The sequence below is a fragment of the Phascolarctos cinereus genome, unplaced genomic scaffold, assembly GCF_003287225.1.
Source record: "Phascolarctos cinereus isolate Bilbo 61053 unplaced genomic scaffold, phaCin_HiC Scaffold_8;HRSCAF=390, whole genome shotgun sequence".
Lineage (NCBI taxonomy): Eukaryota > Metazoa > Chordata > Mammalia > Diprotodontia > Phascolarctidae > Phascolarctos > Phascolarctos cinereus.
The window spans coordinates 60,858,637-60,876,421 of NW_027556291.1; the positions used below are offsets into that span (position 1 = coordinate 60,858,637).

At 41.7% G+C, this 17,785-nt stretch overlaps 1 protein-coding gene across 7 annotated transcripts in view; it reads right to left on the bottom strand.

Moving 5' to 3' along the window:
- The window catches only part of NUP62 (nucleoporin 62), a 65,813-nt gene that overhangs the window by 26,614 nt on the left and 21,414 nt on the right, over positions 1–17,785 (bottom strand). For 5 of the 7 annotated variants that reach the window (XM_078147925.1, XM_020967221.2, XM_020967218.2 and 2 more), the window contains 3 exons: positions 15,188–15,286; positions 13,876–13,977; positions 7,380–7,497 (listed from right to left, as the gene is read on the bottom strand). In XM_078147925.1, the coding sequence (XP_078004051.1) occupies positions 7,380–7,497; positions 13,876–13,977; positions 15,188–15,286 (319 nt within the window). The remainder of the gene's footprint in view (positions 1–7,379; positions 7,498–13,875; positions 13,978–15,187; positions 15,287–17,785) is intronic. The other 2 variants (XM_078147926.1, XM_020967219.2) reach the window with 1 other exon arrangement.

A 17,785-nucleotide genomic window follows, 5' to 3' on the forward strand; every position in this document is an offset into this window, starting at 1 on the left:
GAAAATGTGAAAGACTTAGCAACTCTGATCAAAACAATGATCCAAGACAATTCTAAAAGACCCATGACGAAAAATGTATCCATCTCCAGAGAGAGAACTGATGAACTGAGTGTAGACTGAAGTATACTTTTCTTACTTTTTAAAATTATTTTTAATTAGTTTTCTTTTGCAAGAAGGCTAATATGGAAAATTTTACTCATTCTTCCTCTACCTTCCTCCTTTTTCTAATGCATCCCTCTTTCTCACCCCTTCTTTTTTTTTTTTGGTAAGGCAATTGGGGTTAAGTGACTTGCCCAGAGTCACACAGCTAGTGAGTGTTTATGGGTCTGAGGCCAGATTTGAACTCAGGTCCTCCTGACTCCAGGGCCAGTATTCTATCCACTGCGCCACTTAGCTGCCCCATCACCCCTTCATTTTTTAAAATATCATCCCATGAAGCAAACTCACACCTGTGCCCTCTGTCTATATATACACCTAACTGCCCTAATAATAAGAAAGTTCTTATAAGTTACATGTATCATCTTCCCATGTAGGAATGTAAACAGTTTAACCTTATTGAAACCTTTATGGTTTCTCTCTCCTGTTTATCTTTTTATGCTTCTCTTGAGTCTTGTATTTGAAAGTCAAATTTTCTATTTAGCTCTGGTCTTTTCATCACGAATGCTTGAAAGTCCTCTATTTCACTGAATATCCATTTCCCTCCTGAAGGATTATACTCAGTTTTGCTGGGTAGGTGACTCTTGGCTGTAATCCTAGCTCCTTTGCCCTCTGGAATATCATATTCCAAGTCCTATAATCCTATAATGTGGAAGCTGCTAAATTCTGAGTTATCCTGACTGTGGCTCTACAATATTTGAATTCTTTCTGGCTACCTGAAATATTTTCTCCTTGATATGGGAGCTCTGGAATTTGGCTATCATATTCTTGGGAGTTTTCATTTTGGGAACTCTTTCAGGAAGTGATTGGTAGATTCTTTCAATTTTTCTTTTACCCTCTGGATCTAAGGTATCAGGGCAGTTTTCCTTGATAATTTCTTGAAATACCACGTCTAGGCTTTTTTTTTTATCATGGCTTTCAGGTGGCCCAATGATTCTAAAATTTATTTTATATTTTCTTCTATTTTCTTCATTCTTTTGACTTTGACTGTTTCTTGATGTGTCATGGAGTCATTAACTTCCACTTGCCCAATTCTAATTTTGAGGTATTTTCCTCAGTTAGCTTTTATGTCTCTTTTTCCATTTGGTCAATACTGCTTTTTAAGGAATTCTTTTTCTTTAAATTTTTTTTTTTTTTGCTTTTTGGCGAGGCAATAGGGGTTAAGTGACTTGCCCAGGGTCACACAGCTAGTAAGTATTAAGCGTCTGAGGCTGGATTTGAACTCAGGTCCTCCTGACTCCAAGGCCAGTGCTCTATTCACTGTGCCACCTAGCTGCCCCTTTCTTTTTCTTTAAAAAAATTTTTTAAAATGTCTTTTAATTTTATTTTATTTTGGTTAGGCAATGGGGTTAAGTGACTTGCCCAGGGTCACATAGCTAGTAAGTGTTATGTGTCTGAGGCTGGATTTGAACCCAGGCCTTCCTAAATCCAGGGCTGGTGCTCTATCCACTGCGCCACCTAGCTGCCCCAAGGAATTCTTTTCTTCAGTGAATTTTTGTGCCCTTTTTACCATTTGGCCAATTCTGTTTTTCAAGGTGTTATTTTCTTCAGTAATTTTTTTTGTGATCCTTTTTGCTAATTATCCTCATAATTATCTTGCATCATTCTCATTTGTTTTCAAAATTTTTCCTCTACGACTCTTATCTCTTAGACTCTTCTAAGAAGTCTTCTTGGGCTTGTGTCCAATTAGCATTTTTTTTTGAGGCTGTGTTTGTAGCTGTTTTCACATTGTTGTCTTCTCTTCTGATTTTGTCTTGGTCTTCCCTGCCATTGTAGTAGCTTTTTATGGTCAAGTTTTTTTTTTTGTTGTTGTTTGCTCATTTTTCCAGCCTGCATCTTGACTTTGAACTTTATGTTAATGTTGGTCTCTGCTCACCTGGGGGTGGGGAAGCACTTTCTCAAGCTTTAGGCTTTTTGGTGCTACTGTTTTCAGAGCTAGCCCCAGGGATCTGCAAGTTTTTGGTGCTTCCAAGGTGGTGGGAGCTGGGGAGAGGTGTGATCACTGCTCTCCCAGTCTGTGCTCTGGTCTTTATCCTGCAGCTACAAGTGTTAATGCTCCTCTTGGCCCTGGGACCACGACCAGGTCCCCTGCTCTCCTGCAGCCACAAATGCTAGAGCTCCTCTCGACCTTGGAACTGTAACCAAGACCCCTGATCCCTTGTGAACAATCACAAGCACTCCTCTCTGCCCTAGAACTGTAACCCAGAATTGCTATAGGTAACAGAGTCGCCAATCAGTGCCAGGTGTACCCAGTGTCGGCAATGGGTCCCCTGTAATTTCTTTCTGACCAGCTGTCCAACCCTCTTACTGTCTCTGGACTGAGAACTCCCAAAGCTGCTTCTGCCATCATCTGGTGTTGTCACTGTGCGCCTGCACTCTGGACAGGCCTCCACCCTAGCATCTAGACCTCTCTTGCTGACTTCCTAGGTTTCCTTAGCCTAGAAAAATGTCACACCCTAACATTTTGATGGCTCTGCTGCTCCAAAATTTGATTTGAGGTGTTATTTTCAAGTTGTTTGGAGGGGAATGTTGAGGGCTCAGCTGAAGACAGCATAAGTCTTTTAACTCTAGTTTCTTCAATTTGCTCAGTTCCACATGTTCCGTTTTGTTTATCTTTCCATTAAGAGTTATCCAAAACAGAGACACTGAAGTCTCCTGTCACTATTGTATTTGTATCTTCCTGTAGCTCAGATGAGGTTTCCTTTATGAATGTGGACGCTAAGGCATTTGGAATATATAAGTTTATTATGGCTATTGGTTTGTTGTTTATGGTTCCTTTTAGCACAATACAGTTTCCTTTTTTATCCCCTTTTTAACTTTTGAATGTTTTTACTTTGTCTGATAGCAAGACAGCAATTTGGGCTTTTTTGGATTTACCTGATGTATAGTAAATTTTTCTTCTATCCCCTTTATTTTGTGCTATGTCTTTGATTTTTAAATGTTTCATATAAGCAACAGATTGTAGGGTTTTGTTTTCTTACTCAATCTGTTACTCTTACATTTTACTGGATTGTTTAATTCATTTACATTTAAAGCTGAGAGCTAGATTTATATTTTCCTTTGTCTGTCTCTAATATTTTTTAAAGTTATGATTTTTTTTCCCTTCTTCTGCTATAAACACATTATGTTTCTTCAGTTACTTTACTTTAATCTTTTTTTTTAAAGTGGTCCTGTTCCCACTGGCTCTCTCTGCCTCACCCTGATTTCCCTATTCTTGTTTACCACTTTCCCTTTAGGGTTTTGCTTATTAGTTTCTTTTTCTTTCTTGCTTTTATCAGATTATTTATAATTATTATCCTCCTTTTTTCCTCTTAAGTTAGCAGATTTCCCTCTTCCTCTCCTCCCCTTCAACTAGTCCTGTTCATTAGTTTTTAAATTTTATTTTTTTGTGCTCCTTTCCAAAAAGGATTTCTCTCACTCTCTTCATTATCCACCCTCTCTTTCTGTCTAACTCTAGCCTCTCATTCTTTAATTCATGACCCCTACAACTATCTGGTCTCTCTTTTTTCTCTGCATTTTACACACAATCAAAGCTTTCAAGATATCCATTCTAGGCTCTTCTTCCTTCCAGGTGGTTTCTGCTACTGCCTTGTAGAGCTTGCCTCATGAATTCCCATTCTCCATTGTGCCTCACTCCCAGAACAATGCCAATGACTGCAGGTGTCAGAGAGGACACTGGCCCATAGTAATGCCCTTCCTCCACCAAGTCCCTGATGATGCAGTGTACTACTGATCTATACCCTCTGTTAATTATCTTTCTTTTACCATCTGCTTCAAAATCTCCTCCTTGGCTCCATGCTCTCCCACTCCTCTATGTGCCAGCTGCCCCCAACTGCTTCCCCATTCCCAGGCAGGATGAATATTTTTCAAGCACCAAATTCTCCAGGCCACACCCAGTCCCAGACTTAGTGTGGACAACTAACTGGCTCTAGTCTACTGCAGCACAGAACTCCTGAGCTTAAGTGATTCATTAACTTCCTTCCTGGTAATAGGGATTATAGATATGTACAACCATGCCCAGAGTCTATGCCCTTTGACCCAGCAATGACACTTCTGGACATATACCCCCAAGGAAGTCAAAGACAGAAACAAAGATCTAATATATGCCAAAATATTCATTATAGCTCTCTTTGTGGTAGCAAAAAAACTAGAAACAAACTGAGTACTCATTATTTGAAGAATGACAGAAAAAATGATGAGATGTAATCTAATAACAATTAGGAGGTAAGAGAAAGGTGGGAAGATTTGTAAGAACTGATGAAAAGCAGAATAAGCAAATGAGCTAAAACAAGGTAAATGAACAGATCACTAAAATGAAATTGAGCTTTGAGTAATAAAAAAAATCAACAAAGGCCATGAAAGAGAAACAGTGAAACATACTCCCTTATGGCAAAGAGGTAGGGGAGCACTAGGACAGACTACTGCATATATTGTTAGAAATGGGACTGTGAATTAGGCATTTTTACTTAATTGCTTTTCTTTGTCATAAGAGAAAGTTCAATCTGGAGGAGGGAGGTGCAAAATGACTGATTTAAAGACAAAAGGCATTAGTAAAATGTATTTTTTTTACAGGGTAGGCTGCCTTTTTGTCCACGTTGCTGCGCCTGGCAGCTTTCCAGTCTATCTGGCCTCTGACACTTTGTAGCTGTGTCACTGGCAAGTCATTTAATCCACCTGAGCTTCAGTTTCCATGTGTGTAAAATGGGTATCATAGGATTAAAGATTTAGAACTGGAAGAGGCCAGAGATGTCTAATTCAATTTCTTGAGTTGTCTTTCCTCTTTCCTTTGCTGAGTAGTCTCTGGTTCCCTTCAGTATGCTCAGAAGATGAGTGAGCAAAGACAAATGAGTTTAAGTGTCCCTGTGAACTAGGAGGCACTGACATGGATGGCGGGCAGCCAGATAGGGAGGAGGGATATGGATTCTTACTTGATAGGAACCTTTTCAGAAGAGAAGACAGAGGTTCACTGGAATAGTGTGACTAGGAAGAGTCCCTACAGCACAAAAGACTAGTTAGCCTTGGCCTTGCTCCTTGCTGGAGCAGTATTGGAAATCATTAGAATCACACAGGTCTTCACTGGGGTTGGACAAAATGGAGCCTACCAGATTTGGGATGGGGGAATCTCTTGATCCATTATGGGCCTGTAAATAAAAACATTTTTGGTTTTTCTCTGATGCTCCATGAACCCGAATGCTTGTAAGGGGGAGTTTACAAAGGATAACATGGGGAAGAACCATACAGTGAAGTTCTTGGGAGTCTACCTGGGTGAGCACAAATAAATGAGAAAAGTGTTACCTACCTCTAAGGGGTTGTTGTGAAGATAAAAATAAAATAACATATACGAAACACTGGTGTGTGTGGGGGGGAGAGCTAGGTGGTGAAGTGGATAGAGCACTCACTGGTCCTGGATTCAGGAGGACCTGAGTTCAAATCCGGCCTCAGACACATAACACTCAGTAGCTGTGTGACTCTGGGCAAGTCATTTAACCCCAACTGCCTCACCAAAACCAAAACAACAACAACAACAACAACAAAGGAAAACATTAGGGGGGATGAGGGGGTGGTAAAGGGATGGGAATAAGTATTTATACAGTGCCTACAACATGGCAGACAGTCGTGCTTTTACAAATATCTCATTTGATCCTTACAACAATCCTGTGAGGTGGATGCTGCTATTATCTCCATTTTACAGCTGAGGAAACTAAGGCAAATAGAGGTCAAATGATTTCCCCAAGGTCACATAGGTCACCAGGCTAGATGTGAACTCCGGTCTTTCTGACTCCAGGCCCAGTGCTCTTTCCACTGTGCCACCTAGTTGCTTTTACAAACTACAAATATTATCTCTAATTTTTCCTGCATATATTTTGCTTGTACATAGTTATGTTCATGTTGTCTCCCCAGCTAGACTGTGAGCTCCTTGAAAGCAGGGAGAGTCTTTGCCTTTCTTTGCACTGCCAGGGCCTGCCACATAGTTTAATGTTTATTGGCTGATCAACTTAGATCCACTATTATTACTAACTTGCACTAGGACTGTCAGAAAAACATAATAAAAACTTTATTAGACAGGGCATACAGGGTTTAAACCTGTAGGATAGGATTAGGTGGAGAAGGAAACACTACTGGAACTGCCATGAATTTCAGTTCCTCACTTTCCTTTTCACTGGCAATATTTTTGGTACTATCCTTTTCCAGCTGCTGAACCTGGAATCAGAGTACTTCTCCCACCCATCTCAGCTGAATTCTGGTACTCCTGAACTTAAACAAACATGGTGCCATGCGACCATGTTCTACAATTTGGCTTAGCAGCCTGATGCCAATCTCTTTGGTTCCTAATTTTGCTGCTGAGATCCTGACTTCTATGCTTCTGACCCTATGGTAATTTGATCTCAGCCCCTGTAAGCCTCTGCTTGTTGATTTGACCTCAGCACAATAATGGCTAAACCATATACTGTGTTTTGTTGACCTAATAGCTTGTAATTAGGACATCAGTTACATTAATAAACCACTAAGCTAGAAACTGAACAGTTATTTTGCTGATTGTTATTAGAAAACCATGAGTCCCAGAAGACATTTCAATCTTTAGCTTGATGGGATAGGACCACCTCCCATCATTCAAGGATACTGGAACAAACATTTACGGACTTAGAAAGGGTTCAAATGATGTAAAAATTTTAAAAACAAAAATCAGTTAAAAGTAGTAGATTTACTTTAGATATATTGGCATACTCATCAAAAGGTTGCTAGAAGCACTCACTTTTTTTGGGGTGGGGTGGGGTGGGTAGTGTTATTTTTTGCAACAGTGGAATACATGATAACCAAACCCCACCATGAAGAAAGCCTAGCCTCAGGAATCAAAAACCTGGGCTCAAGTCCTAGCTCTGACACTAGCAAACTAAGACCTTAGACAAATCACCCTCCAGGACTCAGTTCCCTCCTTCATAAAACCATGGGGTAAGACTAGATGGTCACTAAGGTTCCTTCCAGTTTATGAGTCTATAGACTGTTTTCTCCCAGTATTTAACAAAGACAAATAAATCAATGTTCCTGTCACTGGGTTACAGAAACCTAGTTTCCAAATGGATCTGGGTTCAGAAGGTGTTCCTCTGTATCTGAAACGCCTCTGAAAGATATCCAGGAGAGCTACGTGCGCCCAAGAGGTCACCTGACTGTGTGTGCCTTATGAATGAAGTGAAATTCAGGAGAACTTAGAAATCAGGCCTCACCTTGGAACTGTGGTAGCTGAGGGCAAAGTGGCACAGGTGGAAGGGATGATGCCAGTGCCAGGTGTACTCAGCGGCTTTAGATTCAAGGCAAAGCCTGTGGTGGTAGTTGAAGTCGTAGCTGAAACAAAAGTACATGAGGTTAAAGTGGAGAATTAAGAGCCAATTATTTCACTTAGAAATTTCAAAAGCAAGGAAGGCTGGGGCTTGGATGTTGATGTTGTTATGACAGAAATAGAGGGGAGAGGGCCAGTGGAGGACCTGCAGAGCCACACAGCATTCCCTTCTCAGTGCTGGCCCACAACACCATTTCTGGCCAGGAGCTGAGGAGCCTTGAGTTAAATGATCCCTGGGGTTTCTAATGCTGGTTTAGTGCTGCAGCCAGAATCTCAGGTTTCAAATGCCCCCGTCACATTTCTCATCAGAAAAAATCCCACCAGACATCTATTAAACTAAACAATGAATTTGTTAAGAAATATCTACTAGAAATATTCCAAGATGATATCTGTAACTCATGAGACCTTTGTCAGTATTAGGGTAGTTGGAGGGAAAAATTATATGTATATAATTATAGATAGATAGATAGATAGAGGGCACAGGGTGAGTGGAAGATGAAGGGGTGATATCTGGAGAATAAAATTAAGGGGTGAGAGAGGACTATACTGGGAGAAGGAGAAAGGGAGAGGTAGAATGGGGTAAATTAATCTCACATAAAACAGACAAGAAAAGGCTTTTACAGTGAAGGGGAAACAGGGGAAGGTGAGAGGGAATGAGTGCATCTTATTCTCATGAGATTTGGCTTAAGGAGGGAATAGCATACACACTCAATTGGGTATGGAAATCTATCTTATCCTACAGGAAAATGGGGGGAAAGGGGACAAGAGAGCAGGGGGATGATAGAGAGGAGGGAAGACTGGGGAAGGGGGTAATCAGAAGCAAACACTTCTAAGGAGGGACAGGGTCAAAAGGGAAAACAGAATAAATGAGGGGTGGGATAGGGTTATAGGAAATATATTTAGTTTTTCACAACATGACCACTATGGAAGTGTTTTGCATGACTACACATGTATAACTAGTATCAAGCTGCTTGCCTTCTCAATGAGGGTAGGTAGGGAGAGAGGAAGAGAGAAAATTTGGAACCCAAAGTTTTAAAAACAAATGTTAAAAAAACTTTTCACATGCAACTGGGAAATAAGATATACAGGCAATGGGGTATAGAAATCTATCCTGCCCTACAGGAAAATTGAAGGGGATGGGGGGAGGGGAGATAGAAGGGAGGGTAGATTAGGGGAAGGGGTATTCAGAATGCATGCTATCTTGAGGTGGTGGGAGGGACGAGATTGGGGAGAAAATGTGGAACCCAAAATCTTGTGGAAGTGAATGTTGAAAACTAAAAATAAAATTAGAGAATTAAAAAAAAAAAAGGAATATTCCAAATAGTTGCCACTCGACCTAGGAGTGGGTTTTACACATTCTGACGCTGAAATCAATCAACAAACAAGAATTTATGAAGAGCCAGTATTGTTCTAGGGATACAGATAACCAAAGTAAGACAGTTACTACTCTCAAAAAACTTATATTCTTTTGAGGAGATACAAAGGACTCACAATAAGTAAACACAGACTATATACAAAATAAACAGTGATGGGACAGCACATTAACAAATGGGTGAATCAGGAAATCTGAATTCTAAGCATGGGTGGGGGGCAAGCTTGTACAAAGGTGTGGAGGTGGGAAATGGAAGGTCATCTATAAGAAAGCTGGCAAATTATGGTAACCCTCCATTATTCTTCTTCCTCCTTATATTCAAGGAATGGATTTTTAGTCATTCTGCCTACCTTTTGACCACATCACTACTGAGTGATAGCTTTTCTTCTAACACACAAAAGACAGATTAATGGAATACTACAATAAAAGGGCAAAAGTACCCCAAATAAGACTATCAATAGAAGAGAGAGGAAAGGGGCAGCTAGGTGGAGCAGTAGATAGAGCACTGGCACTGAAGTCAGGAGGACCTCAGTTCAAATCTGTCCTCAGGCTAAACACTTGACACTTACTAGCTATGTGACCCTGGGCAAGTCACTTAACCCCAATTGCCTAAAACAAACTAAACTAAAGTAAAATAAAATAAAATAGAAGAGAGAGGGAAACAACTCCTTTATCAAGTGACTTCTGTGGGTTTGGATGCATGGGACTTTGGGAGATGTCCTTGATAATATCAAGCTCCTGTCATTCACTCATCCTGTTTCACAGCTTTGCAAGTCAGGAAGCCTAAAAAACTTCTGCCTGCCAAATGTGCATGGCAAATCCCAGTAACTCAGCACCCTTCACTCACTTATTTCTAGCCATTAGGCCCCATCTTCAGTCCCACATATAGCCAATTGTCTGTTCTGTCACTTGGTCAGACTTCCAATTTCCCACAAATCTAGGTCTGCTGGTGAATCAGTCACCCCCAATCCAGGAACCAAGAGTCATAGGCTGCTGCTGTTTCAGCTTTCTTCTCTAGGAAGGGTAGGGAAGGATAATGTCCAACATAATGTCCATTCCAGGGCATGCCTCAGAGGCAAGGGCTGGGGATGGCAATGTGCTCCGCCTCACGAACTGAGTGGCAAAGGGTCGGGCTGGCCCAGGAGGAGGGTATATCCCGAAGATCCAAACTCACAAAAATGACAGCCAAAGGCTATGTCAAAATTGGAGAGAGGATTTACTGAAGTAAAGCAATAGCTTGGGGGGAGGGGCCCTCAGGAACATAACACTTAAAACTTGAGCTTCAGACATAACCCAGGCCAACAGATAAGGAGACTTTCACCTCATTGTTCTTGGAAGTACGACAAAAGCAAATAGCAAGTCATTAAATTCTGCTCATCTCAATCCCTAGAGGTCAGTTAGCTCCCACTTGGTTCTGGCCCATCTCTGAATAAGTACTCAAGAAACCAGATGTGGAACAGGACCAACTCAGGGGATGGACCCTCTCATCCAGGGTGGGCTTAAGAACAGCTGCCTCTTCTCAGATACCCTCCAAACTGAAAGACTAGGAGTGTCCTTCAGGACTGGGGGCTTTGTTGTCATGTCTGTCTTTTTATGGCAGGCACTCCACAATCTTGGAATTAGGCTAATAATGACCAGTACTCAGTATCTGAGGGTACACTGGGGAAGACTACACCAAGGTGGTGAGCCCCCAGGAGCAAAGGGCCCACCAGGGTACCTAAAGGAGGCATCAACCAGCCTAGGTCAGCTCCCATGCCACTCAGTGTGGAACTGGCCCTCAAGTAGCCTGTATACTTCCAGTGGGGAGAAAGGCAGAAAAGGGAGAGGGAGAGAGAAAATAAGCAGGCACAAGGCAACTAGATCCAGCCAGAGTTCATACTGGCTACGAATGCATTCTTCTATCCCCTTCTTCTTTTATACACTTATCGGTCCAACAAAAGAAAGTTTTTCCTATATTTTTTCAGGGCTGCAGGGAAAGCTAAGGGTCTAATTTGACTCACTGGAGAACTCTGTGCAATAGCAGAACTACATATGAACCATATTAGGTCTAAACTCCTCTGCCTTGTTTTCAAGACTCTTCTTTCCATGTGGTATGGGTGAGATCAAAGTTTGGATAAGAAAAGGACCCAGCTTTCATGGAGGGGGGACAGCACACAAACAGCTATCTCTAAGACATAGCAATTAAGTGTGCTAGAGAAGTGTAAGCCAAAGAGGGACCTGAGGCTTGAGGGGAATGGTTATTATTACCATGGGGCAGAGATCAGGGAAAGACAGGAAGGAAGTTGTCTGTGGCATGAGAAATGCACTTTGAGGGATGGTTTAATGACAGAGACATGTTATACTTTTGCTGTATCCTTCACAGTACCTAGCTTAAATACCTGGTACATGGCAGGTTCCATGTAAAATACCTGGCCGACTGAAAAAAGAATAAAAATACATTGAGTAAGCCAAAAGCCCAAATGGACTGTGGTAGAAGGCCAACCTCCCACTCTCATCTCCTAAGGCACTAGGTAGGGAAGAGCTGGGGTGGAGGAAAGTGCCAGCATCATTTCTATGCTGTAAAAGAAGGAGCCAGGGGGCATTTCTATACTGCTGAAAAACAGAGAAATCCACCTCTGGTCTTGTATTTTCACGAAGGTGGAGACTGACTGCAAAGCAATAATACATTTTTGGGAGACACAATGTTCCCGAATCGAAGTTTTCAAAGCTCAACTTTAAGGAAAAACAGCTCGTGGGCTCAAAATCAGGCTCCATTGTGCCTTCCTGCATCTTCTAACAAGTGTACCACACCAAAGACAACATAGGTGTAGGAGGCATGATTGAAAATGATGAGTAAGGCTGTGCTCACCACATTCCAGAATGCGAGGCCCAGAGGGCCCCCCTGCAAGTTGAAAATGGAATGGAGGGATATATATTATCATGTCGCATAGCGGGAAGAAAATTGAGGGAACTGCTTGCCCTGAGAAGTAATAAGCTCAAAACCAAAAATGCTCAGAAAGTTTAAGAAGGGTTTAGAGAAATTCATGGGTGACAAATCCATTATAAGGTATTAAGAGTTTCTAGAGAGGGCCCTAGGGTTTATCCCTGACCTTTTCAAGCCAATATCACAGAAAACAACCCAGCACCCACAAAGCATCCCTTAGGGCACTGTCAGAGATACTTGGCTCAATAGACCATAGGTCTGCCCCCCTACTGCGTTATCTGTTCTATTATTTCCCTAATTTGAGGAGAAAAGGCAGCATGGTGTAGTAGAAAGAACACTGGACTGGACAACAACCCGGGAGACGTAAGGGCTCCTAACCCAGACTCCACCATTACCTGGCTGTCTACAACTTTGGGGGAAGCCATAACCTTTTGGGACCTTAGCTCCCTCTCTGATGGTCCCCCATCTGAGGAGGTGGGACTTTATGATCTCTAGGGTCCCTTCTATCTCTAAAGTTTTATGATCCCTCACTTTCCTCTGAAAACATTCAACTCATTCTCTGGGAACAGGAAAGACTTATCTAGTCCTTAATCAATCCTAGGAACATCATCTTCATGATATATCTAATTCCCATCAGCCTCAGTGTAAAATAAAAGCTTGCCTTTTAAATTCTCAACTGTTCTACATATAGCACTGATAATTACCCTTGTCTCTTCTAACCTTTCATACGATTCTGACATAGGAGATAATAGTTAAATCTCAATGCTGTTTTGACTGACAAGAAGTAGAGCAGTAAAACTGAAAAGGAAGGCCAGATGAACCCTGGACTACACCAAGGTGCAAGTAGCAAGGCTCAGACATTTTACAGAATCAACTCTTTTTTTTTTTAAAAAGTCATTCTTGACTATCCCTAATGGAGAAAGGCAGTAGGCTACACAATCCAAAACAGCCAAAAACTAAAAATACCCTTCCATTTGCCTTTGCAACATGTTTCTGAATTTACATTTAAACAGATAGATGATCTGATGTCCTCAGATGTTCTGGAACTTCACAATCCAAACAAAAGATGTAAAAACGTACTGTCCAGCTTTTCTTCCCAGGCACCCTCTTCTTGGTCAACATCTATTATTTTCCTGGGCTTGATTTTGCATTGGGAATGCTATAGTCTCTCTGATCCCCGGCCAGGGATCCCCCAGTAGCAAAGCAGGGCTCTCTTATGAATGATGCCGATCAGCCCTGGGGTCAGGAAGTATTCAAGGGTTAATGCCTCCATGCATCAGAGGCATTAACATTTGTTTAAAAGGCTCTCTACCCTGTAACATATTATATGCTAATAAAATAAGAACAGAAAAATCTGAAAGCAAGTTTTGCTCAGTATAGCGCTGATTGTAGCCAAGTCAAAAAGTAAAAATTAATAGCATGACAGAAGAGGAAAACTGGGGAATGAAAGATGGTAGCCTTAGCTCTGAGCTGCATTCCTCATATCTGGCTGTCTCAGTGGTATTCTACCAATGCCCTGCCATTGAGAAATACCTGGCCCCTCACACTAGCATGGCCCTTTAAGAGACACAATCTCACTTGATCTTCAGAAGAATCTCAACAATTTTACAGATTTCTCAGAAAGTCTTAAGTGGTTTTGCCCAAGGTCACATAAACTAATAAACAGAAGAGCCAGGACTAAAAAAACTAAAAATAAAAACCCAAAAAAACAAACCCAGACATTCTAATGCCTACTCTGGTGCCACAGTCCCAGCCACCTCTGAAAAAGCAGCTCTTCTTTTGCAAGCATTTGTCTTGGAGTCTAAAAGGAGGCGCCAGCTCCAATCCAGCCTCTGACATGTACTAGCTTTCCAACCCTGGGTAAATCCTTTCATCAGCTGTAAAATGGCAAGAATACCTGGGCTGTGATAGGCTCCATGGAGATAAAGCTCACAGAGCCCCTAGCACTCTCCATGGTGCTATGAACACTAGCCCTTCATCAGTACCCTGGCACTCTTTTCCACTTTGGGGTCTGACTTCTCTTGCTGCAATGGCAGCCTCAGCAGCCTCCAATGAGTCCCCCCTTGCAGCCCAGCATCCCAAACTTACTAGTGGTAGTAGATGTGGCTGCACTTGTCGAGCTAGGAAGTTTTAATCCAAATCCCAATACTCCAAGACCAGGTGCTGCAACTGAAGTGGATGGGGCTCCAACTGTTGGGAACAATTACATATCACCCCTTTAATACAGTATAGAAAACGGAACTTATTTAGCTACTAAGGAACATTTGAAAACCCTTTTGTTGATACTTTGATCATCCTGATCAAGGGTTTTTCTAGCATATTATTATTTCATTTTATAAAGAAAGTAAAGCCTAGGGAGGGAAAGTGAGTTGCCAGATGTCACATACCAAGTCATCAATAAAATGGAATCAGTCCAAGAGTTCTAAATTTTAATCTGTGAGCTTTACAATATACTGTTCATTCACAAAATATGCCCCAGTTGAAAAGGAATGTGAATCAACAGAATTTTTCTAGATCACAGTCATGTCACAAAACTAGAGTCTCTTCCTGCAGCAAAGTGCTAAGAGCATTCTACCAGCTAGCAGCCCTTTTCAAATGCTCACCCATGCCTACTTCACTGCAGAGAGGAGGCCAAATGTCTCCATTTTGATTCCAGCTACAAGAACAATGTCACTTCTCAGCACCTCACAACCCTAGGATGGGGATTGGGGGGGGGGAGGAGAGCACTTTACAGCATTGTAATAGAACCAAGATGGTGCTAGAACAAGGTTGCAGTGAGATGTCACAGAACCATTGCAGCAAAGCAGACCCATGGTCAAAAGGAAAACTGGACACCTGCTGCTTGCAGCAACTTTTCCAAGACGAGAGGGATGGCAAAGTGAAGGGCACATTGGCCTCTAGAAGATGACCACTCCCTTAAGAAGAGAAGGTGCTGAATGAAACCTTCAATGACAGTTTGGACCTCAATTTTTTTAACCATATACAGAGCAACAAGATCACTCAGGCCCTAGCACATTATACAGAGCAAAGTTCAATTCACTTAGAGATTTATATCTGGTCTCTGCCCCTTATTCTTTCACCATGTTCACACAGGCAGTGAGACTTCTTCCTTTTGACACACCTGGGAAAATACTCAATTATTTTTGCCAGGTCTAAGAGTTGCTTCAAAGTAGTGCACATTGAGACACTGTATACGCTTTAATAATCATTTATATCCCAAATTCAGAACAAAAGCTATATTAGTAAGTCTGATCAAGCCGCTAATGAGAATAGCAGACGACAGCCAGATCAAGTATAATGATGAATTTGGGGGCAGCAGAGACCTTTAGTTTTATTAACAAGTTCCCAGTTAAGAGCCCAGATTTAATGGATGAGATTGCCTTTAAAACTGGCGCCTTACCTGAGAGGGTTGGGGCAGAAGAGACTGGAAGGGAAGAATTTGCTATGGAAGCAAACAATGTAGGCCCAGAAGTGGTGGTAGGAGCAGAAGTTGCTGCTGCTGGAAAAGAATTGGCATTACATGGATTCAAACAAAAAACAAATCCAATCACATCTCCTGAAATCTAAAAGCTACATGGAGTAAAGGAATAATAGAATAGAACAGAATGAATAAATCACAGAATAAAACGATAATACAAAAAGAAGAGGTAACCTTTTACACAGCATTTTACAAAGCAGTCTCATACCCATTATTTCATTATTTCGTATATAGGAAACAAGGTAGAGATTAACTTCATTTTACAGATGAGAAAATTGAGGCTCAGAGAGGTTAAAAGACTTATACAGGCACAAACAGCTAATCACTTGCTGATAAACAAGCCTAGAAAGCAGAGGAGGATCACAACTCAGGCCTGACTCTTCCATAAACTTTCTCTAGAGGATCTACCCAATATGTGAGAGGCTCTCTTCTCCTTTCATTCTCTTTAATATCTCAGCAGAACAACAGACCACTTGCACCATAAATTCTGTCTCATTCTTGCTACATGACCAGCCTTTCCCAGGCATACAGATTCAATGACATCTTTTACACCAGAGGCATCAAACCCCAAAAACAAAGCTCCAAAAACTCTCAAGTGCAGGGTGACTCAGATTGAAATGTCAGTGGCAAATGTTCAACAACATAAATGATGTTCATTTGTGGTTTTCTAAGCCAATGTGAAGGTGGCAGGGATCCACTTCCATTTGAGTTTGAGGCCACTGTCTTATAGCACATATCACACAGATGTGACCTACTTATGCCCATCATGTATCTTTCCATTGGACATCCCTGTAATCCTGATTTTCCCATGCTCTCATGCTGATGATTTACCAAGAAGGAGACCACAGATTTATACTCAAAGTGTTACTGGAAGAATTCGGGTGAGATGTTGAGGGAACAGGTGAAGGGCAGTTAAAGCAACAGGTGTTTGTGGCACAAAGCAGTTTGGGATCATTGAAAGTAAGGTATAGTATTTCAAATGCAATCCAGCTAGATCTTTTCTCAATTCAATTCTGGACCCACCTCATATCTATCTGTAGTTCCTATCCAAAACACATATACTGGTGGCCCAACTCAATGCTGTGTTTATCCAGCTATATAAAGTAATATGAGTCCTTCATCTTTGTTTTTCTCCTATACGATAATTAGAGGAATCTCTTTGACAATACATTGCTTTCACAAATGAGGCTTTGGAATGTTTTTAGGCTCAAAGTAATTAGTAGCAGAGAACCTCTCCATCAACAGGATGGTCATAATCTGACTACAACATGTGAGATTCTATTCTACATATTGTTAATGTTTTAAGTGTTTTAAAAGTGATTTAACTTAATAGAACAAAACGCAGTTGTACTGACTACGACAGACACAAAGGTCTAAGCAAAACCACAGAGGTAGGGGACAGAGTAGACAGCTCTTCCTCTGAGACAGGAAGAAAGGATAGCTGGAGGTTCAGAGAAGTTTGGAGGCATAGGAGGCCGAGTAAGCCCATGTGGGAGGGCCAGTTTATCTGCTGGAACAAAAAGACACAGAAGTGGGATTGAGGGTCTAGGAAAAGGGTCCGAACAGTCTCCATGGAGAAAAGAATAAGGAGAAAATAAGACCGGCCTGAAAGGAATGCTAAGGACCAGTAAAAGGCCCAGCTGAGGTTAAATAGCATAGATTTGTGGCAGACGGAATCGGTATGGTTTCATACCTTTCTCTGACCATGACCAGCAACCCAGAAGTGGGAGCAGAGAAAGATAAGGCCTGGTGTTACCTCAGGTTATCAAGGGCTATCAAAGAGGTGAAAAGTCAAGATGGGACAGATCTTGGGGTTGTAGCAGAGATATCACAGAAATTGCTGGCTGTGAGGGTCAGGCTAAATAGGAAGTGAGGAGAGGCCAGAAAGGAGTGAAGAGACTGAGAAAAGAGGAAGAGTTTCAGGAACCAAAGATTCTGATGAGGGCAAGAACAGGTGATACAGGAGTGAGGGAAGGGGACCAGTGGAAGGAGATGAAGTTGTGGTCAGAAGGGAATGTCAATGTTCAAGATCTTGAGTTCCAAGTAATGACAAGGTCGAAGGTGTGGACATTTTGGTGGCTGGCTGAAGTGGAAGTAAAGATTATTCATGGTTGAGGAATTGTGAGTCCAGGGTGTTGGAAAGGTCTTTAACTCTGAACTAATTTCCACTTGGGATATCTTGTCACCTCAAGTTAAACTCCTCATTTTCCCCCCCAAACAGCTCCCCCAACCTCTCTCTCTCTCTGTTAATTAGGTCACCATTTGCCCATAGTCTTGTGGGCTAAAACTTTGGAGTTGCCTAGTTCTTCCCTCTCCTTACTCTTCTATGGCCAATCACTTCCATATAATTGCCTATAGTTAGACAATTCCCATCAATTCTCTTTTCGAAATGTCTCATATTCATTCCTCTCTTTCCACACTCACCCTAGGCCAGACCCACCACTTCATATTGAAGGCTGTGATTCCTGCAAAAGCCAAAGCTGGCTTCCTTGACTCTAATCTGCCTTTCTATTCAAGCAG